We start from the raw sequence: 21,859 nt of genomic DNA, 5'->3' as shown, positions 1-21,859 counted from the left end.
GACCCATCGTCAGACTCCATGTATTGTGTGGGCCATGAATCCTCATATTCCTGATTGAGGTGACTCTCGATCGCCGATCGGTTGGTGCGACTTGTGTGGTGTCATTGGCGTTGAAACCGCTGAACCTTGTTCCTTGCCTCCAACGGTGTCGTGGATGGCTGCTACCTCCATGTACTGACTTCTTCCGTGTTATCGCTTCCGACTGTGGAATATTCTCCTGTTGATCCAGTTCTAGTTGGGCTCAAGTACGATATGCTGTATTCGATCGGCTGTCGGCATGCTGCAGGTCGTCTTGAAGAAAGCTTGAGCGCTTGTCGAATTTCGATCGGTGGAGACATGATTTAGGGTAGAGAGACACATGTAAGTAAAATTTGGGACACCGAGAGTAGGTTCTCACTAACCAGTGACGACAAGGGCCAGGGCCGGTGAATATTCAGCAAAGACCTTTTGGCTGGTAGGAACATTTTGGACCGTCTGTCGGCTGTTCGTCATAGAGACACTTTTCGGGGATCGAGATTCATGGTGAGAGTGTGCCCATGCTCTGACGGTCTGCCACCATAGATAATCGGACTTCAATTCGCAACACCCTAGAATGACCCAGAAGTAGGATATGTGGAGGTTGTAGCTCGAGCCTCGAGCCACATGGATCAATCGAGAGTGGTTTGATTGAAGTGTGAGTGATGACATAGCACCGATGAATGGATTAATCGAGAGTGGTTTGATTGAAGGGTGAGTGATGACATAGCATCGATGAATGGATTAATTGAGAGTGGTTTGATTGAAGGGTGAGTGATAACTCGAAGGAACTTCTTAACGCACTAATGAAGTTGGTCGATGAGAACGTCTCATCTGTTGAGTCTGTGCCGTCAGTGATACACCGGCTCACAAGAACCACGAGCCTCCCGCCAAACCTTGTGGTGGTTGCGGTCTTGTGTCTTCGCGAAGTCAGGAGCTATCAGCGTTGACTTTCTTGATTTGCTCCGGCTGCTCCTGATCCCCGGTGGAAGGGATTGTGGCTTGTCGTCGTGTTGACCACGGTCTCCATCACGTTGCCGTTGCGGTCTTTCAACTTTCAGGAAGTCGGCGTTGGGAGCCCAAGCGGCGTCGACGTTTTGATTCGATAAGTTGCTCGCGACTGATCGAGCCCTGCTGTGTGAATGGCGGTCCGAAAGGTCGGTCGCAGGTCGTCATACACGCGCGATGCTGGACGCTTCCGTCCGGTTTGTTGCATTCACTACATGAGCCTGGGCACTGGTGGCCGCATGGGAGAATGTGCTTGCAAGGTGCTGGGCATTTGAAACTCTCAGCATCCACGTCACGGTAGCATGGTACAGTGACAATATGACGACAACCGATAACAACTTTATCGGTTAGATCCGTACATCGAGAGCCCCAATATCGTCGACCTTCTTGATTCGATGGGCGGCTCCTGATCCTCAGTCTCATCCCGACTCGGCGTGGTGCTGACCACGGTCTTAATCATTGCTGACACACTCTCGCCTCTTGGGAGCCCAAACAGCATCGACTTTCTTGATTCGATAAGGCTGTTCGCGGTCGCCTAAGCCTTGCTGCTCAGTCTGCTGAGGGCCGGTCGGATCGTGGCCCAGCGTGGGGTTGACCAAAGTCTCCATCAAATTGCCGTTACGATGCATTCGGTGCTGGGAGCCCAAACGGTGTCGACTTTCTTGATCCGATGGGGCTGCTCGCGATTACTTGAGCCTTGCTGTCCAATTTGCTTCTTTCTCCAGGTATTTTGGATTGTCTATAGATGACCAACGTTAGGATAGTGAATAGTCCAGCGTAACAAGTTTAGCATACCTGTAGTTTGGTGGTGCGGAATGGGATATGGAACAACACCGCCACCAGAGTTCTTGAGAATATCATGACGGTAGGCGCGGAATCAAAATTGATGGGGTACCTGAGAGGCGGCAATAACAAAGGAACGGAGGCGGCGGAGTGAAAATCGGCGGCAGCGGCGAAGACAGTGCAGTCAGTGCAGTGGGCGCGGGAACGGGAGGCAGCTGCGACAAGGGCAACAGAAGCGGTTCGGTGACCACAGTCGGCAGAGGCAATGGGACAAATGGCGGCAGCTTTGAAGACGGCGCAATCGGCGTAATTAACAGAGAGGCGGCGATCGCTTAGAGACCGAGGATCCGATCGAAACGGGCGTACGAAACACCTGTGTGATAAAGCTGGCTGAGAAGCCTACGGGGTCTGATCAAAATTGGTCAACTACGTAGGCATTAGCGATATGCGGAGCAGGTTCGTTGGCCAAGGGGTCTAGAACTCACACTATAATTTATTGTATAATTGGCTATCGGGGATAGAACATGGCAGCGGCAATAGCGTGTTGACGGAGGTGTTTGGGAGGGGTATTGAAAGGTGCGTTGGCTGATCCCTTGTTGGTTTATTGAACAATTCGGATCAAAATTGCGCCCAGTGCTTGGCGTCTTCATGAATTTGTCATGATCAAGGAAGTGCGGTCGGGGCCGAAGGACCGGAAGTGGTTGCCTTGGAGGTAGCGTTGAATTGCATAGGCATTCCAAGACTTGGAGATCTTTCCAGAGTTGTGGAATGTCGGGGAAAAGAAATCCAATGATTTGTCAGCGCCAAAGCGGGAAAGTGAGTACAAAGCAATACCACCATCGCTGGAGGAAAGAAGTGAAATTGGGATAAATTCATGCGTTGCCAAAGAAATGAAGTGTCGTTGGTTTGTATACACTAAAAGGCAGTGACAGGATTGAATGCGTTTCACCCTTCCGTTGACTCGCTTTCTGATGAGATCGCCGAGATTGAAGGGGTAGGCTCAAATTTGTAGTTCAGGTGCATTTGAGTATAATATAATAGAATTAAAAAGAAGATGATTCCGAGGGACTTCGCAATTAACGCAGTTGATCAATTCAACAAAATGTTCAGGAATCAGGAATATATAGCGATTGTTCAATGGTATAAACCAACAGAAAATGGGCAATAATTGATGAAAGAGTTCGGTGATTCAGACAGACATTATGCATGTTCAATTGGGCAATGATTGGGACTAAGTATCTAATGATTCAGAAGAACAGAAGAACAGAAGTGCAAGTTCAAACCTATACGATCCAAGAACCTCCAATGGCGGAAGCAGAGCCTAATGAAGTACTCACAGGTCCAGTTCAGCTCGACTTCGTCCAGATTGACGGAGCTTCAGGTTTTAAGAGCAGTGTCGAAGCCTTCAAGCAAGTCTCGATAGCGTGCTCCATATGTGTGCAGCTGTATCGAGATAGATCGTCTGGTACCTGTCACCCAACCATACGCAGGTGAACCACGCACAGGCGCAGCCACAAAGAAGAGATGTGGTCAGTGTTAGACTCAACGGCGTTGGTGTGTTCCGGCTCGTTCAGAATCGTCATCTGCATATCTTCTAGGCCTTCAAAAAGGTAGCAGAGAAGGTCTCTTATTTGTACTATGATTCGTTCTGCAGGCTGTGAGGGACCTTCTTGATTGGCTTACTTGTAACTTCTGGAAACACAACTGCGTGAGAGCTGAGTCGATCTCCTCTCCATCTGCCTCCAGTTACTTCTGGGAAGCACGGACCTGGAGCTGAGCGTCCTGCACCCGAGGCTTGCTGGCATCACGGCGCTTTTCAGTGATCTCGACCCGATGTCGCGCAGTCTCACATTGAGCATCCGAGAGCTGGACATAATGGATGAGCTCCTGCTCTTTTGCCGGCTGGTCTCAGACGACGCGCCAGATACGGTCCCGGTCAAAGCGAGAAAGGGGCTTTGAGGAGCACGGCGAATATACGCATGGTATTGATCTAGAAAGGGTGTAGTGACGCATATGATCTTCGGGACGAGCGGGACTTTCCCGGCGCCCGCTCATGCCGATAACGTCGGTAGAAGGGTTTCGGAACCTCTGCTACCTTTCCCGAAGGACGCGATGGTCATACCCGGATGAACCACGCGCGACTACGAGGTAAGACAAGCCATGATCGATGAGTAGCCTCTCTGCGTGAGCCATGCCATCGTACTCATAACCGGTACCGTAAATGTGGTCGCTGGTGCGATCACCGACATTCTCAGCTCTTCAAGATGAATTCAAGTGCGAGAGGCTCTAAGTTTCAACGCATCCGCCTCTACCTCGTCCATGTCAACTTCGAGCTGTTGCTGTGTGATCTGCAACTCTCCCTCAATAGTCTCCAGCGGTTCACGGGTGGCCTGCGACGTTTCTTCGAGGCTCCAAGCGGCAAATCCAAGCGTCTAGCCTTTTGTTCAGTCGAGGCAAGTTTGGACATTGTCGGCATTGAAATCTCGAGTCATTCTCGTTGCGGATCGTCAGCTTGGCAAGTGCGCCGGTTGTGATTGACAATATGCGGTTCGACTATCGGTGACACGGCGATAGAGACAGCGGACGTGATGTGATATATATAAGATGCTGCAAGTGACATCATGGTCGATGTGTATATATAGAGGATTTCGAGTTCCTTCCCTCTTCTCTCAACCTTGTGAGTTAACGGCGGTAGGGAGCTGGTCGTCCCGGGCTTGGAATTCCTCAGGGGTATTCTCAGGGGTATTCTCAGGGGCACGTCGAAGGCGCTTTACCACCTTGTCGTCGATAGGCTTGCCGTCCGTCCTGCCCTGGATTGTAACCATCAAGTCGTCCATCCCAAGGTCTTGACTGGCTTGCTACAAGATCTCATTGCTGTCCTCCGGGTGTTGGTGGATTCAGATACTCGAGAGGTCGAAGTCGTAAAACGGTATGGACCACCGCTCGGAGAGTAGTCTTGGCCAGCCAGGGCAAAGCGACGATGATTTTAGGCGGGGCGACGACAATGGTCATGCTATGACAAACCACGCAAGGTGGCTCTAAGATCCAATGTATCACCATCCGCCTGTTGCTCCTCAATTTCGAGCTAAACAAAGACCTTGGAGTCGTACCATTTTAGCAGAGTCAGAGGGGTCGGTAGAGAATTTGGTTGATATATATTATATATAGATATGGAATGCAGGGTCGCACCCATAATGAGAAAGAAGACCGGACAGGAGAAGGCGGCACGGAGGCTGTGGCCGTGAGGATGGCGGCGGCGGCGGCCAGCAACAGTTTTATCGACCAGGTAGACTAGCGTTTTGGGCTTCTGAGTTTCAAACCGACGAATGGGCTGTTTTCGGTTTACTTTCTTTCGTCTTGAGTATGCAAGCTTCGCTCGGGTCATATATAGAACATTGTCATGTATGTGCCAGCAATCGCAAAGTATGATGATCATGTATGTCGATGCCTGTAACAACACGAGTTATTGTTTGCTATTTAGTGCTGGTGGAATGAAATACCGGAGAATAGCCTAAGCAGATGGCGAGGAGGAGTTTGGATCGGGGGCAAATGGTGGCTTTGTGAACGCCGTAATGGCCATTGCCACAGATGAGTGAGATCGAAGAACAAACCTCCATAGCGTTGTTTTTTGCAGGGCGCTGACTTTTCCAATCTGGGTAAATGTAGACCCCAAGCGTATTATTCTTAGATGACGAAAGAGAGACAAAGGCAGAGGTTGCCACGGTAGCGGCAAGAAGGAGGGCGGCGGCCAGTGTTCTGAGATGACAAGGTCATAGTCGTTGATCTGGATGGTACCAGGACTGACGATAGTTGTGTTGTATTGTAGTAGTCCTACGATGATAGGTAGTACTCATGCGCATCTGGGCAAAGGATGAGCTGAATGAACAAATGTAGGAATCTAGTCAAGGGGGTCAGTGTATTGAATCACAATAAATCATCCGGTTACTCACATATCCCTATTGAAAGGATAGTGGCGTCGTGGTTTACCAACACATCCGCTGTTGGATTCGTGCATAGGCTCAATGGTGCGTAAGAACAATATACACCGCTGTAATGGTCAGAGTTTTCACATACTTGGACTCCTTTCCGGTCGTGGCGATGTGTAGGCTCTTGGTTTCCTCGTCGATGAGAGGATCAACGTCATTCCGGAACCTTGCCAAACGAATTCACCATATGGCGTTGCATTGGGAACTACCTTGATTCATGTTGAATTACGCGAGCTCGAGCTGAGGCTGTCAGTAGCCAGATGGAATGAGAGTTTGATTCCATCCCCTTTCAGGTTGATGAACACCTTTTTGTTCCCTGCATCTGATGGAATTGCTCCACATAGATTTCTTTTACTGAAAAGAGGTCTCATGAGTATATTCCATCTGATTCGGGAGCTTCGAGCATTGCGTGTATAGTATATATTCGTGATATATGGTTGGATTGTGACTGCGGGTATATTAGTACATCGCAGTAGTCAGTGCATCTTGTGGCCTGTGACGTACACAGATCATAGTATTGCCCTTCGCCAAGGGTTCACTTGTCCATCCTGGATTGATGTGTTGACAGGAGCCTCAAATGCGTCGATGGCAGTCTCGAAGATTGTACACTCAGTTGTTTCGATGCTCCGGTTGCACTTCTTAATCTCATCCAAACACATTGGTGTGGCATTCGTAGCACAGGTGCGAACGGCGACGCAGACAGAACACGCACTGAGCGAGCGCCGAAGGTTGTCTTGTCAACCATAGGCTCTTGTGTCCACAAATACTCTATGTCGCAGAAAGAGATGAAGGGATGGCCTTCTTGTTGGAAACGGAACGAGGAGGAGGTTTTGGTCGAATAGCATGATTATTACACGGTTGTCGCGTTGGGCTGATTGCCACAAGCCCATTCGGCAGAGATTTAAGAAACACTTTTCGAAATGATTGTTTTTGACAATGCTCAGGAACTTTGAACGAGATCGGATGATGCGGACAGGGCATGTTGGAAGTAAATATGTGAAATCGCTTGAAGCTCTCATCTTCTTCACTGCCGAATGGGTGGGCGATATGGTCGTCAATGTTCTCGTCGAGCGAAAGGATCAGGCGCGCATTCATGGTCGGCTCTTTGATGACTTGGAAGTGCCTCCTAAATCTACTTCAGCGACCGGCCATCGTAGATTTGACGACTCTTCGTAGGTAGAGATTGAAAGTCGTGGGTAGGGTCCGGAGGATCGTCTTTTCGTTGGGAGACAAGACTGAACAGGATGTATTGACCGATTGGCGAGGATACCGTTGAGATGCGGATGTCTCATTCACATGGGAACTCGGCACATGCCCATTCGACGACGCAAGTGAGTGTCAAAGCATACTCAATAAAGGGAAAACCATAGACAGCAACATGAGCAGCACCAGGAGTAGCTCGGTCGGGACTAGGTATATATAAGTTTCGGTATTAGTCCTTAAAGTGCCGCTGTCCCCGCTGTCTGATCCGATCATACTCCCGAGTGCCATGTTGTTGTGTCGCAAACGAGGCCCAGATTGTCGAAAAGCAAGTTCGCTCTTATATATAGCAAGTGAATAAATAGCGGCAGTGACAAGATGGAGCATAAGATGACGATGGCGACGGCAGTGGATAGAACTCATATAGGACAGCGGAGGTCGATTGAAGGGAGTGTTCCATGCTCGGTTGCACCATCGTAAGAAGAACATGATGCCTGAACACAGTAGAGACAGCTGCAGCTGGAACACGCCGCCCAACGCAACACCGAGTTGTCGCGTATTCGATTTCACGCGAGGTCGAGATTGGAATCAAGATGAACATCATGTCCAAGTTTGACAGTGCTGAAGGGGTTCGGGTCGGAGTCATAGATAGAATGGGCAACTGTTTCGTGTTTTGACGTGGTACCGTGTCCTCTTGGGCGCAACAAGGCCCGTCACCTGGCCGTTCTCAGCACGACCAGTGTTCTTTAAGGCGTGGTACTGGCTTGATTCTTCTTGAGAGCATCGAGCCTATCAAGGTCCTGTATGAACATGGTCCAGCTGGTATCGGAGGTGTCCCACTCGACACTGAGGTTCCGATACGCCTGTGTTGTGGTCCAATTCAGTGTGTGCTCATCCGGTCACATTGTCTCCCAAGAGCACACAGTACCCCGAGGCAGGAGACGATTGCTCAGTCTTTCCCAGAGGAGGACATGCTCTCATCGATTGCATCGTTGGGACAGACGGCAGTAATGGACGACAGCAAAGGGCGGCGGAAGCGGGGAGGACGGCGGCATCGGGGGTACCGGGGGCAGTACTACATAGTATGCATTTTCTATTTGTGTACAAATGTTTCAGCATGCTGTGACAGAAATGCAACGTTCTTGCACCACATAAACTCACGGATCATGTATTGTCTTCGTTCTTGCTGGGAGCTGGGTTGTCCAGCGTGGGCCGAGTGGAGAACAGGGTCTGGCCTCAATGTGCAATCCCATGTTCCATCAGTCTTGAATTGACTCCTCTCAAGTGCTTTATATAGTCATCCTTGATTGACAACAGAGGCGGCGGCAGTAGAGACAGAGACGAAGGGACAATGGAAGAGGCGGCGGCGGCAGCGGTGGTGGGGAAAAAAAGAGCGGACAAAGAGGATGCCACGGGAAGGCGGCGAATGGTCGCGAAATTGGTAGATAGCGAAAGCTGTAAAGGCGGTCATGGAGGAGGTGGCAGCGGATATTACTCTCTGCAAGTAGCGACTCGAAACGAGCGATCGTGTTTCCTTGATAGCCAGCCAGCATATCATCGAATTGTTTCTGTTTGAGATCGGGCTCCCTGTCTCCGTTGCCCCTGGGCTCTTCAGTCACTGCCTCTGCTGGAGCAAGTTTCCCAAAGACTTGATGGCTTTCGTTTGTGTCAGTTGTGCGTCGGAATATTCGCTCCCGTCCTTCCAAGATCTGTGCTCTCGCTGCGAGCACGCAAGCTTTAGTCGTGGTCGGCTGTGCTGGGCTCCTGAGCATCACCAGATCTTGGTTCATTGGTATCTTCTCCCTTCAGGTTCTACAATCTTTGCATCCCATTGAGATACCTTGTGCGCAAAATCGCCTGCTGCTTCGCGCCAAGATGCGAGCTTTTCGCCTGGGAATGTGATCTGTGCGCGGGAATATCCGATCCTGTTCTCCCAAGATCTGTGTTCTTCCCTCAGCGATGCACGCTTCCTATGTAGAGCTGCAATCCTCTGCTGGCGGACTAGTAGTGTTGTTTCGCTGTTGATACGTTGGACGGTTTGCTGTATGAGCGCGTCCATTTCCTCGGCAGTGTCCCGATTACCAAAGTATTTTGGCTGAGGCGCTCGATAAATTCAATGCTCTACATCAGCGTCAGTGTTTTGGCATCGAATTTTCAGGAGACCATATGCTTACTTCGTGGCAGACACGGCGACAGCTGCGGATGCACGATCAAGGAATGATGGCGATCGAAATGGAGGTGGCGATGCAGACGCTGAGCTGCATACCGGTAGCAGAGACGGTGGAGGTAAAAGTAGTGCGAGGAAAAAGATCGAAGGGGCCAAATAAACAATGAAACGATAGCTAGCGGCAGTTATATAGTAGCAGAGGTCGCGATGAGATTGGTGATGTACTGTGTTGTTTTTGTTGCCTGCTATGGGTCTGAAGTCAACCCTTGAAGTTGGCGCTCCTGCCAATTTTGACAACAGGCCGACACGTCACTGGCCCGTAGTCCGCAGTAGTTTCAACACCGTTGACAACCAGCGGATTGGGGTGCTTGGTTTCATAGTCAGGAGTGTGCCACTACCCATTGGTTCGTACATTCGGCTTAGAACTGTGCAGCCGTTGTAATGATCGAAGTGGCGTTATTATATATCAATGGTGGCGAAGTCATTCTAGTTGCGACGCCATTTTGGGTTGTAACGGTAATTCGAGCAATCGTTGTAGGCGCGACCGTGGTGGGTGATGACACTGATACTCAGGCAATTGGAGTTTGGGGCCGGACACTGGCTGGATTCCTCTTTCACCGTGTTAATTCTATACTGAGTCAGTTGCCTTCTGATAATCCAATGTGCTTACTATACCTGTTGAAGGAAGTATATTCCTCGGCATGGTGGATATAAGTCAGGTCCATGGGAAGAGTTGAGGTCGGCACCTTGCGTCAGATTGCCCAGTATATCCCTCTATAACTGCCAACAAATTTATACCGCCTTTACCGTCTCACGGTGTCTCAATTCTCTGAATTGGTCTTCATCGCATCTGGCTTCGATGGGATAGCTTGGAACTGGTTTCGGTCGTATGGATGGAGAACTAGATCTGTCAGTATATGTTTATGAGCAGAGTGGCATGACTTACAATGTCAGACTGGGCGAGGGTATTGGTTTACCACCACCAGGAAGTCTTGGTCTTCGCGTCCTTACCCTCAGGCCCCTGATCCTCGGGTCCCTGTCCATCGGGCTTCTCCTGCGCAGTCGTCGCATCGTGGACCCCACGACTCTTCTTGACATATGCTGCACCATCTATAGGTGACGGTCATCATATCGACAAGAGGTCGCGTACTGTATAGTATATATTGGACTTGCTGTTATCTGGCGAGATTGAGGAACAAGTTGGTGTGAAATCGCAACTTGTCATCCTCGCTGAATGTTCCATTCAGCGAACTCATCGGCATCTTCCAAGTAACAATCTGTGCTTTCCTGTCTTTCCTCAATAGCATCTTCATCTGCCTCGGGAGATACTGGCCACGACACGTCCACTCGGAAACTGCGTGTTCCCCAATCAGCACAATGCTCCACTGCTGTTTCGACTGGCAGAGGGTCGGGCCAAAGCCCATGTTCCTGAAAGGCGTACAGCAAGTGGCCGTACGTGTTGTGTACAAGTTCCACATTAGCTTCGAAGACCTTGGCGATGTCCAAGAGCTGGGTGGTATCACCGGAAACCATTGGGGTGGCGTAATGAAGTTTGACAATGTCAAGAGTGACCCAAGTATTTCCGTATATTATAGGAGAGCTCCCTCGCAAGGCGCGTAATACATCCTGCACATCCTGGCGTGTAATCCCCGCATCCTTGAAATACCAAGGAGCACGACTGATTGAGATAGCGATGAGATATGCTTCGTAACGAGGATGGCTGGGTTGCAATTGAGAGCGAATAGCATGGCGAAGCGGTAATCGTAATTGAATTTGGAAGGGCATCCGAAAAAGAAGTCGTGCTTCGATGCTACTCATGTCAAGGCCGGTGTTGGAGATAAGGGTCTGAAGAGTGAGTCTAGCCTTGACAACTTCAGCTATTGAGGGGTTCTGAATGAACAGGGCGATAACCTTGGGCCTTGAAACGAAGAACGGGTGGATGAAGTACAGGTCTAGATCTGCGAGTAAAGCGTCCGTAAGGGATACATATAAGGTTGACTGATTAAATCAACCTGTTGGAATCCCCCTTCCCGTGGATTTTTCCGCACTCGTGATATATATATGGGCGCTCGTCGATGTGCATTTAATGTGCAGGTTACTACTGTATATAGTTGAGCCTGAGGAAGTCAAACGATGCTAATACATCGAAGCTGACTGACATGCGATGGGAGTGGCAGCAGCTTCCCCATCGCGCTCAAAATCGTACACTTGTCGGATGTCGGAGGCTTCCATCCTAGTCGAGTATAATATAGAGGAGTAGATGTTTGTGGTCGATGGCGGTATTCTTCACCATAGTTTAGCCCTAACCTGGGTGATACCAACCAGGCGAGGATCCCTAGCGAGGGCCTTCTCCAACCGCGACGCCATCTCATCCGCCGAGAGAGGAGTTTCGTCCTCGGGAACCCTGTGGCCATTCCTGTGTAGCCACTCATGGTAGATGGGCGAGATACCCAGACTGTCATCTTCTTCCGACGGTCTACCAGGCCAAGGCCATCCCGGAATAGTACGAGGCAGCCAGGCGATGGCGACACTGTCATGAAGTATATATAAAATCGGCTTGAAAGAAGTCTGGGCTGTCGAAAGAAGATCGAAATCATATATATAGAAGCAATATGGGGCGGTGGTAACGAGAACAGGCACAAGAGGTTAGCGGCAGATGCGGCGATACATTCGAAGAGTTTGCTACGGTCGTGTGATTTCGGATACGATGTTCAACCCCGGGTTACAGGGTCGGGCGCGCGCGGTTTCGAATACGCAGGAACCCGACGTTGCGCTGGGCGGTGGGTGGTAAGCGAAACCACGTTAAATAACTTGAGATCGATATTCTGACTCGCTTCTCGCTGTGTACCGCGGGTTCCTCGATCGAGTTTTGCTTTTTGGATGGTCCTGGTTGCACCGCCTCTCCCTGCGATCACATCTCGCTCGGGCGTTAGAACACTGTTGACAGCTTTTCTGTCGCGTTGTAGAGTATCTCGAACTTCGTGAGGGCGGCATGTAGATGGTGAGTTGTGAGCGTTGTCTTCGTTCATGATCGTCCCAGAGTCAATGACAACGAGCACAGTCGTATGCCCTTGTGTGACAGGTATAGCGAAACATTTTTTCCGTCTTGCATATTCTTTTACAGCAAGGTCAGTATATCGATAGAGAAATAGGCCGTGCAGGTAATAACTTACACAGATCAGTGTTATCTTTCTTGGGGGTAAATTATCCAACATGGAATGACGGGAGAGCCCAGTGGCCCCGATATGCACAACCCTCTGTCCTGCATCAATCCGCCTCCAAGTGTTTTTGTCGACGCAATAAAAGGTATCGATGTAGAATCTGACTTTTGTCTACATATAGAGAAAGAGTCATATGTGATAGTGGGGATCAGAGAGAGGGTCAAATAAGAAAGTGTGAGGAGGCGGCGGCGAGAAGGAACTCGGATCAAGTGCAGATGACAGCTCTGTAGACCGTGTATCTGTCGTTCATACGGATGATCTTGGGGTCGCAATATACATTCCTGAGACTTATGCAGGTTGAGTTGTCTAGCCTGAGCCAAAGGGTGAACCTCAGTATATCATCTCTTGAACGTGGACCGAGGCAGAGGCGACAGGAAAGGATAGCAGCGGTAGAGAAACCGCGAAGAGGTGGCGGCTACTAGTCGGCGATAGGTACTGGCGTCAAGTTTGTCCCTGTTACGTCCAGCTTCAAGGCCGCGATCTTTTTCTGGTGGGCCAGAAGCGTTCTTTCGTTCTCGAAACATTCAGTGGCCTGCCGGATGAGTGTCGCTGTGATCGTTTCTTCGGTAATGACGCCGGGGTCTTGTCCACCGCCTCGGTAACTCGGAGGAATGGATTTCGGTCCGTCGAGTCACTGAGGCGTGGCCATGAAACTCGTCAAGATCGCGCTGTACATTAGGATCAGTATCTTTAGCACCAATTACCCGGTCATCATGTACTCACTTAGGTCGTCCACGATCATCAATCCGTCGGTCCATTTTCTGTACACCCTTCCGGAACGCCTTTTTGTAAAGGTCCACACTACTGGCTTCAGAGGCGAAGTTGCCATATTCATTCCCATTCTCCTGAACGGCCTGGTCGTCATGTGTATCATCCTCACTGTCGTAAATCGTGTAGTAGGGTACAGTCAAGGACCTGTTTCGAAGCTGGATGGCTTCGGGATGCCGTGCTGTATTCTTGACCTTACATCGCGACCGCTACAAGTATATTATAAAACAATGACGAAAAATATGGCGACCAAGATGTAGCTGGTGGTAGGGACGGCAAGCTGCATAAAAGGATGGCGGAGGAGGCGCGGGCAGCGGAGGCAGAAACAGGCGAAGCGGGAACAGATCAATGACGAGAAAGACGCAAAACGAGCAACAGGGCGCTAGTGAGAGTACTGGGCGGCAGTAATGTATGGTGGTAAAGGTCGCGATAGAAGTGGTGATGGGAATGCCTGGAGCAGGACTTTCTTGCTGCCTGCTGTATTCCTGCCACTGCTGTGGGTCAACCTGAAGGCGTTGTCAAAGCCATGTAAATTGGTTTCAACCCGTCTTGCCAGTCGTCGTCAGCCCCGATGTTTGACTGTAATAAACTGGTCACCAACCTGTACTTGTTCCGACATTCAGTCAATTGAGAATCATCAGTTTCGAGTGTCGAACGGTAATGAGCTAATCGTTCTGTGTGTAAATGTGACAGGCGACGGTGACGGTTGACGAAAAAGGTTTTCTCGATGGAACTGCCTACACAGTATCAATTAGACTCTTTCATCCAAAATGAAACGAATAAAAGACAATGGTGTTCCAAATTCTTACCCTGATGAGTCAACGTCCTGGAAGTTCCCGCTGTCTCTTGCGCAGACTATCCTCGGGAAGATATTGTGTATGGAACCTAGATCAGGCGTCAGATTGAACAAGCCACGGCAGTCTTATACATACGCTGCGATGCATAAGATTTCCCAAAGGGGAAGAGCGTCAAGGATGATGCAATCAATAATAGAGTTGAAGAGGGACAGGCTACTCGAGATTTGTATTGGGTCCACCATCTTGCACGGCTTTCAATCGCAATCACATACTTGTGAAGCGCTTGGCTGATGTGTTCATTCATGCATCCAATCGTCTCGTAATGAGACTGAATGATCTGAGGTCTGACAGCGATGTCTTCGTGTCTGGTCGCGGTAAGATGGGGCCTTGAATCCCCTTCTCATTTGAGGGGGAAGTCGATGGTGACTGCGGAAGCTTCGGGGGACCCAAGAAGGATCAAACTCATCGGTTGCGATCAGAGGGTATAGGTGTGGGCGAGCTGCCGCAAAGAGCGTCATATGTATTCGCGATCGTCCTTGTATCCTAGGGCGACACGAACCACGCCGAGGAACGCTCCGTCGACGTTTGAGGCGGGAAGTCGAAGGTGACTGCGGAAGCTTCGGAGGACCCAAGAAGGATCAAACTCATCTGTTGCGATCAGAGAGTAGAGGTGTGAACAGGCTGCTGCAAAAGGCGTCATATGCAGTTCTACCATCGGATCTTGATGTCGTCGGGGTTGATAAGGGCAGATGAGATCGGAGTTTGCGACTCTTGGCCCAGTCGCAGACTGTCGTAGGCGAATATCCTGCTCAGGACGGAACAGGAACACGAATGGAGAGTTGTCGATATCCTAACGCAGCTATTGCGATTGGTTCATCACAGAAAGCACAACTTTGTAGAGCGCCGGAATACTCATAGACACGTTTTCCAAAGGATTTTGAGGCTCACACAATCTCCATCATTGTCGGGATTGTCCATCTCATCTGTATCTTCGAGGAGACGTTCGGCCTCAGTTGTGGATCAGGGCGAATCTCAAGCTCGTCAGGGACGATGGGTTCCAGACGTGTGACTGATTAGGGTCCTTGGTCAGTCATTGTCAAACTACTATAGCCGGGACACTCACTGTATGTGTTCGATTGATGTACTGGACGGTGCCAATGTAGCCTCTCCGTCAGAGACCTTCTTGCACAGGGTTGACACGATGCTGAACCACATCATGGTGGCGGCAATTTTGCATTAACCGTGTGACCGAGATGAAGAGTCGAATGGGCCGGAAAGAGTGATGCCGACAATGTCGGGTTAGGCTGTGCCCGCAATGGTATATGAATAGAATAGCCCTAGATGCGGTGCGACGTTGAAGAGTCAAATTCAGTTGAAAGCCCGTCTGTTGTGTATACTGAGAGAAAGGAAGAGTGTTGTCTTACCTGCCAAAGAAAAAGGTGCATTGTCTTCCAAAGAATGGAAGGAAGAAGCCGTCGGAGTTGGAGTAGAAAAGGAAGGGACACTGCCTCAGACGTATAAATGGCGTGGAAGGCAAAGATACTAACGGTTGAAGTCGCTGTCACTGTTCAGGTCCTCGGTCAGTTATTACTCGGGTGTTATAGAGGGATACTCACTACATATGTGTGTGTCGAATGGATGCAGTATCGTCGAGATCCGACTGAGTGTAGAGACAACCCACGTCTGCAAGACTGTACCCTGTCAATTTGCAGCATAGAGCATCATACCAAAGTCATCGACATCCTTTGGTCACTGATCTTCCCTTTACAGTGACGATGGCCCATTGACCATTCAACGTCTCCTGGGAGGTCTGCAGTATGTATTGAAGGAGTGAAATGGACACTGGTGGTGGAGTGAAGAAAAGGTATCCTAAGAAAGGGAAGGACAATGTGTGTAGGAAGGGAAGGGACAGTGCCCAGGCGTATAATGGAAGTCGCATGTGCCGAGAGTTGGAGTAACAGAAAAGGAAGGGAACACTGGCTATTTATCCTCGGGGTCAGGTGATTAATGTTCGCCTTTCAGCGGCGTCCGACATGATGATGAGGATTCGGACTGTCTGCCTAAACAAACTTTTGTCAAGATGAGATCACCGCAGAAATGTTTGGTCGTGTCTTTGTCGTGAGCTTTGCCTTGCCGCTTAGGCATCTGCGCCAAATCGTCAGTTGCTTCCAGTGACTTCAGGGGCCTAGACCAAGACAACGTGAACTTTAGTATCATGCGGCCTCACAAGCGGATTTTCAGCAGGTTGATGGACGTATACTCGCGAATCTTTCCTCATGATTGTATAGTGTGCAAAAGAGTCATGGTCGCAATCCGGCATCCGAATTGCTTGATTTGACCCTGCTTGCCAACATTTGCAGACATCACCTGAAATCCAAGCCTTGTATGCGACCGACAAATTTGGTAAATGCTTTCATTGCTTTGTGCGTGTATATCTAGTAATGATTTCCTCTGTGGAGTGTTACTGTCCTCCAGGAACATGCTTCCAGTTTGGCTTATATTGTCTAGTGTCCTGTCGGATGCTCCCCGGCGTGATCCGCCGCAAAGATTGTCCATCCTCCTGTGTTGACTTTGCTCAGCGTTAATGTATGGATTGCTGGGTGTGCTTGGTGATTGAAATCGTATTTGATGGTTGTAAGGGGGGTGTATCCAGTCCAGCTCTTGTTAGGATAGAACCAACATAGACAATTGATCTCTGGTGTCCATCAGGCGTGGACTTGCGAGGATTGTTGCTTGATGGTATCGTCTCGGCCATTCTCGTCTCGTGTGCGGTCGTTCAAGCAAGTCCTTGACAAGCAGTCAAGTCTGATCCTGGAGAGTTCAAAACTGATCAGTCGCGCTGCACGTTGGGGACTCTCTAGATTCTGGTTGCCCGCTCACGTCATCTATGCAATACTCCGTTTTTTGGTAGCTTCAGGAGAATGGACTCGAGGAAAGCGTTGTTGAAGATGGGCATCGAAACTGGGCGCTTGGTATTATGATCTTTGTGATTCGCAAAAAGATCTAGCACAAGGTTAGAAGAAGCGTTCCTTCGAGAAGTGAGGCAGTGCCTTGAAGTCGTCTGGAGTGATTACTCTTGCGATATGGGCGAGTGTACTCGATCTCGAAGCCGCGCGTTGTCGATGCTTCCAAACCGTTGTAGCGGTCGCAAGCCCACGGCGCGGCACAATCGTTGACTAGGCACTTCTCGTTAATGAATAAAAATGAAGGACAAGAAGTAAACAAGTTTTGTAGCTATTGGATGGCTTGACGGGCAGCGCCACCACGGGTAGGAAACGCATGAAAATTGGCTGAGGCGAGCCTTTTGAAGTCAATAGTTGGACGTTCGATGGGATGGTAATTCCAGAGCTCATACCAGTAGAATAACCATTATGCCAAAAGCTGCTGTGATTATCATGCGTATACTGCCATTACGTCGTTCTGTCGGCCGTTGGCACTGCAGCTGCCAGGGAACCGGCCCCAAGTTCTTTCCACTAGGGAATTTCTCCTGCCAATTTTAATCCTACAATTCCTCCACAATCAATACAAGAAAGCCGATCACAAACTCCAGCACCTGCAAACGTCCGCTTTTGTTGAAAGGCTGGGTATCATGAGTCTTTTCATGCAAAGATATCCCAACGGAAGACATCCGGGGAGAGATGCTGCAAGAAACGATCAGGAGGCTCTCGACCTTGCCAATGCATGTCTCGGTGCTTGTCCGAAACTCACAAAGGCGGACATGGATAAGATTCCAGGCGTCTTCAAAACTTGGGAACTCAGCTCATCTCAGCAGTCGGAGGTTGAACGTCTCCTCGAGGATACAGATGAGATGTACAATCTCAACCTCGTTGTAGCTTATCCGGACTTCCAAGTCCTCTGGAAGACGTGTCTACGAGTCTTCCGGTATTCACCAAACTGTCTAATTTCGGCAATAAACTATTTGCAATACGGGGGGGAAAACAAACAGGTTGGCAAAGCCATCTTCTCCACCGCCTTCAGCAAGTTGCTATCGTCTTTGATAGTGCACCCAATTTGGGACTGCAACTACCGCAAGTTGCGGGTGGCTCTCCAATTCGTGGTCATGTGCCGAATTGAGAGTGGTGAACGTTGGCCTGCGTCAAGGTGTGACACATTCGATTGTCAAGCACTTGAACTCCTGTGGGAGAGGTTCGACGAACTCGAACCTGGATCTGTGTCCCAAAAGCTGAGACAGGCCCTTGCGTTAACCCCAGTTGAGGAAGAGTTCCCGACGTTTCTGCTGACAATTTCTCAGTATGTCAATCAGAAGACCACCGACAGTGATATTAACCCTGCATACCGTGGCCTCTTGGCATACCCCGTGGAAATGAGAGACTTGAAGTCGATCGAGCAAGCGCTTGATAACTACGCCTGGATGCACGAAGCTTGGAGAATCAGCACCCAGCGCATATGGGAAGCCTTCAAGGTTGAACGAGGGACAAGTACGACGGAGTTCCCGAAGGGCGATCAACTAAAGGAATATATACCGTCGGCTGTTCGCCACATATATGGCTACATTGTGCGGGTGGGCGTTAGCCCAACACCGAGTCCTGGCGTGGATGCTGAAGGGTCAGAAGGGAGCCAAATCTCGTGGCTAGACAGTCATGGTTCCTCTGACGAGGAAGTCTATCCTACGATGTCCGGGGCCATCGATTCTTCTGGCCGCCAAAGGAGTGCCGACAGTGAAGCCTTGAGGCGATTGGAAGCTTCCAACCACGAGCTCAGAGCTGGCTACGAGGCGCTTAGGGCTGATCACGAGGCACTTAGAGAGCGAGTGCAAGCCAATGAGGGCTTAATTGCCGAAAATGAGCGCCTCCGCCGACAGCGTAACGCCTTCAGAGCCCTCGCTAGACGTCAAGCCAGGGAGATTCAAGTTCTGCGTCAACAAAGAACATAGTCCTCTCGCAGGTGAGCTCAAGTAGACAAGAAGGCCGTTTCCACCGATACTGATGGACCCTTTATCTTCAGAAAAAGAGGAGCTGGAGAAGGCTCAAGGACTTTTTGGGACCTTTGTCGATTTAGACTCAAATGAAGGTTCGTTGGGGACATCACTGTTCTTCAATTGTCTCTTCAAATGCTAGGAAGGAGGGTGTGAGGAATTGTAATTCTTCCAGCAAGAATCTTCCTGACAAATACAAGAATTTGTCCACGATCAGTCGGATAACAGATGAAATGTCCTTCAAGGCTTAGACTATTAGAGTAAAGTATCTGTTGAATTTCTGCTCGTAGCTATCAAGCATCAAAGCCAAGCGCTATCACAATGCCCGTCTTTCGCCCTCCGCTGCCTTTAAGGATCTTTCCCTTCGCTCGTCGTTCGTCTCCTTCACAAAATCAGCCACATGCTCAGGCACTTCAGCAGTGTTGTACGGCCCAGGTATCGGATCCCCAATCGTTTGATAGACAGGCAAGACTCCTGTCCATGTAGAATTCACCAATTCACTGTTTGCCATATCACTCTTATCATCTGTGGTTGAACCCGCGCTGATTTTGGCACTTGCCGAGACAATCTTCACTTTCAGGATGTTGGTGCTCTGCATTTCCGACGGTAGAGGGGGTTGGCGTGTATGCTTCCATCGATCGGTCACCACGCTGTTGGATATGAGTTCCATGGCGTATAGTTTCTCTTCATCTGATTTCACGGTCGTCGCGTATCCGAAGAGCATCGCGGAGCGGTAGTTGTAGTTGTGGGAGAATGTTGCAAGGGTCAAGACGAGTCCGTCGACATGGGATGCTGCGACGCAGATTGGCATTCCTTGGATCTCTTCTCCGTCGACTGTGGATTTCTGGGCGAGGTTCATAATTCGTGAAGAAACATATCCGTGAAGGTAAAGCTCCAAAGGGTCTCCAAGATCAGCACTTGGTCGATCGAATGAACCCAGTTGTCCGATCATTGGGAGAACAACCGGAAAGGGCTGATCCGGGGAATTGAATGAGACATGAAGTATAGGACAAGAGTTGACGATACGATGAACAGTTTCGACATCGTACACCCCGTGCACCTTGTACCGCTTCACGGTATTGACAGAGTCTTTCGGGTACTGTAACTTATGGCGGCCCATGATTTTGAGTTGTTTTTTCTAAGTATCAGTCATTTTATCGTACCATCTCAGCTTAAATACCTTCATTCTTGAGGTTATAATTACCCTATACGGCAGTTATTCCCTGTACTTCAGCCGGGCGCTCGGATAAACTCTACCCGATAAACCCCACCTCCACATCTTGATCGTGGCCACACTCGTCCTCCATCATCAGATACCCCGCGACATTCAAGTCGCAAATTAAAACGCCATGGTTCTTCAAGATCTCGGCCGTCGCATCAATGCGGCGGTCACAAACATCACACGAGAGCAAAACCTCGATGAAAAGGTGCGACCGACCGCGCTCAATCCTCCAACCCCAGCTAACTTGCTGCTCTAGGCCTTCGATGGCATGCTCAAGGAGATTTGCTCGGCTCTCCTCGAGGCAGACGTCAACGTGAAGCTCGTTATGCAACTGCGAAAGTCTATCCAAAAGACAGTCAACTTTAAGGAGCTCCCTCCCGCCGTGAACAAGAAGCGCCTCATCCAGAAAGCCGTCTTCGACGAACTCGTCAAACTCGTCGATCCCCACGCCGAACCGTTCCGACCGAAGAAGGGCAAGAGCAATGTCATCATGTTTGTTGGTCTGCAGGGTGCCGGAAAGACGACGACTTGTACAAAGCTCGCGCGACACTACCAGTCAAGAGGTTTCAAGGCTTGTTTGGTCTGTGCGGATACCTTCCGAGCTGGTGCTTTCGATCAGTTGAAGCAGAACGCTACAAAGGCCAAGATTCCTTACTATGGTTCCCTTACCGAGACCGATCCCGCCGAGGTTGCCCGCACTGGTGTTGACCAATTCAAGAAGGAGAAATTCGAGGTTATTATCGTCGATACGTCAGGTCGCCACCGACAAGAGTCTGCTCTGTTCCAGGAGATGGTGGATATTCAAGAAGCTATCAAGCCCGACGAAACAATCATGGTTCTCGACGCTTCAATCGGTCAACAGGCTGAGTCGCAAGCAAAGGCTTTCAAGGAGGCGGCTGATTTCGGAGCCATCATCATTACCAAGACGGACGGTCACGCTCATGGTGGTGGTGCTATTTCCGCGGTCGCAGCTACACATACTCCTATTGTGTTTATCGGTACCGGTGAACATATGCTCGACTTCGAGAAGTTCGCTCCTCAACAGTTCGTGCAAAAGTTGCTGGGCATGGGCGACATGGCCGGATTGATGGAGCACGTTCAAAGTCTCAACCTCAACCAAAAAGACACCATCAAGCACATTCAGGAAGGTATTTTCACGGTGCGCGATTTGAGAGATCAACTTTCCAACATCATGAAGATGGGTCCCCTATCAAAGATGGCTGGTATGATTCCCGGCATGAGCAACATGATGCAGGGTATGGACGACGAGGAGGGCGGTGCCAAGCTCAAGCGAATGATCTACATCTGCGACTCCATGACCGACAAGGAACTCGACTCCGACGGCAAGATCCTCATCGACCAACCGACTCGAATGACACGAATCGCCCGCGGCTCCGGAACCTCAGTACGAGAAGTCGAGGATCTCCTCACTCAACAACGAATGATGGCTGGTATGGCCAAGAAGATGGGCGGTAACATGAAGAACATGCAGAGGGCGCAACAGGCCATGGGTGGCGGTAACAAGGCACAACAAATGGCAGCCATGCAAAAGAGATTACAGAGTATGGGAGGTGCAGGTGGTGGAGGAATGCCCGATATGGGAAGCTTGATGAAGATGCTTGGAGGAGGTGGAGGCGGTGGTGGCATGCCCGGTATGCCCGGTGGTATGGATATGCAAGCCATGATGCGACAGATGGGTATGGGTGGTGGTATGCCTGGTATGCCAGGACCAGGAGCTGGCCGAGGACGAAGATAA

At 50.0% G+C, this 21,859-nt stretch overlaps 5 protein-coding genes across 5 annotated transcripts; 2 read left to right on the top strand and 3 right to left on the bottom strand.

Moving 5' to 3' along the window:
• Positions 1 to 10,380: 10,380 nt before the first annotated feature.
• On the bottom strand, positions 10,381 to 11,391 carry FIESC28_02107 (uncharacterized protein; the record flags this gene model as incomplete). Its single annotated transcript, XM_031156257.1, has 2 exons — positions 10,381 to 11,117; positions 11,319 to 11,391. The coding sequence occupies 2 exons, from the start codon at positions 11,389 to 11,391 to the stop codon at positions 10,381 to 10,383; spliced, it is 810 nt and encodes a 269-aa protein (XP_031019790.1).
• A 1,620-nt stretch (positions 11,392 to 13,011) lies between these two features.
• On the bottom strand, positions 13,012 to 15,163 carry FIESC28_02106 (uncharacterized protein; the record flags this gene model as incomplete). The annotated part of the gene is made up of 5 exons (XM_031156256.1): positions 13,012 to 13,048; positions 13,104 to 13,357; positions 14,505 to 14,795; positions 14,896 to 15,014; positions 15,091 to 15,163. The coding sequence occupies 5 exons, from the start codon at positions 15,161 to 15,163 to the stop codon at positions 13,012 to 13,014; spliced, it is 774 nt and encodes a 257-aa protein (XP_031019789.1).
• Positions 15,164 to 17,663: 2,500 nt separating this feature from the next.
• FIESC28_02105 (uncharacterized protein) lies at positions 17,664 to 18,839 on the top strand (the record flags this gene model as incomplete). Its single annotated transcript, XM_031156255.1, has 1 exon — positions 17,664 to 18,839. One exon carries the CDS (start codon positions 17,664 to 17,666, stop codon positions 18,837 to 18,839), a length of 1,176 nt encoding a protein of 391 aa, XP_031019788.1.
• Positions 18,840 to 19,197: 358 nt separating this feature from the next.
• On the bottom strand, positions 19,198 to 20,001 carry FIESC28_02104 (uncharacterized protein; the record flags this gene model as incomplete). The annotated part of the gene is made up of 1 exon (XM_031156254.1): positions 19,198 to 20,001. One exon carries the CDS (start codon positions 19,999 to 20,001, stop codon positions 19,198 to 19,200), a length of 804 nt encoding a protein of 267 aa, XP_031019787.1.
• A 229-nt stretch (positions 20,002 to 20,230) lies between these two features.
• On the top strand, positions 20,231 to 21,859 carry FIESC28_02103 (uncharacterized protein; the record flags this gene model as incomplete). Its single annotated transcript, XM_031156253.1, has 2 exons — positions 20,231 to 20,308; positions 20,360 to 21,859. 2 exons carry the CDS (start codon positions 20,231 to 20,233, stop codon positions 21,857 to 21,859), a joined length of 1,578 nt encoding a protein of 525 aa, XP_031019786.1.

This window comes from Fusarium coffeatum (assembly GCF_003316985.1).
Source record: "Fusarium coffeatum strain FIESC_28 chromosome Unknown BRIP53273_contig_45, whole genome shotgun sequence".
NCBI classification, from domain to species: Eukaryota; Fungi; Ascomycota; class Sordariomycetes; order Hypocreales; family Nectriaceae; genus Fusarium; species Fusarium coffeatum.
Note: the sequence above shows the minus strand (reverse complement) of the source record. Positions and strands in the feature narration are given on the sequence as shown.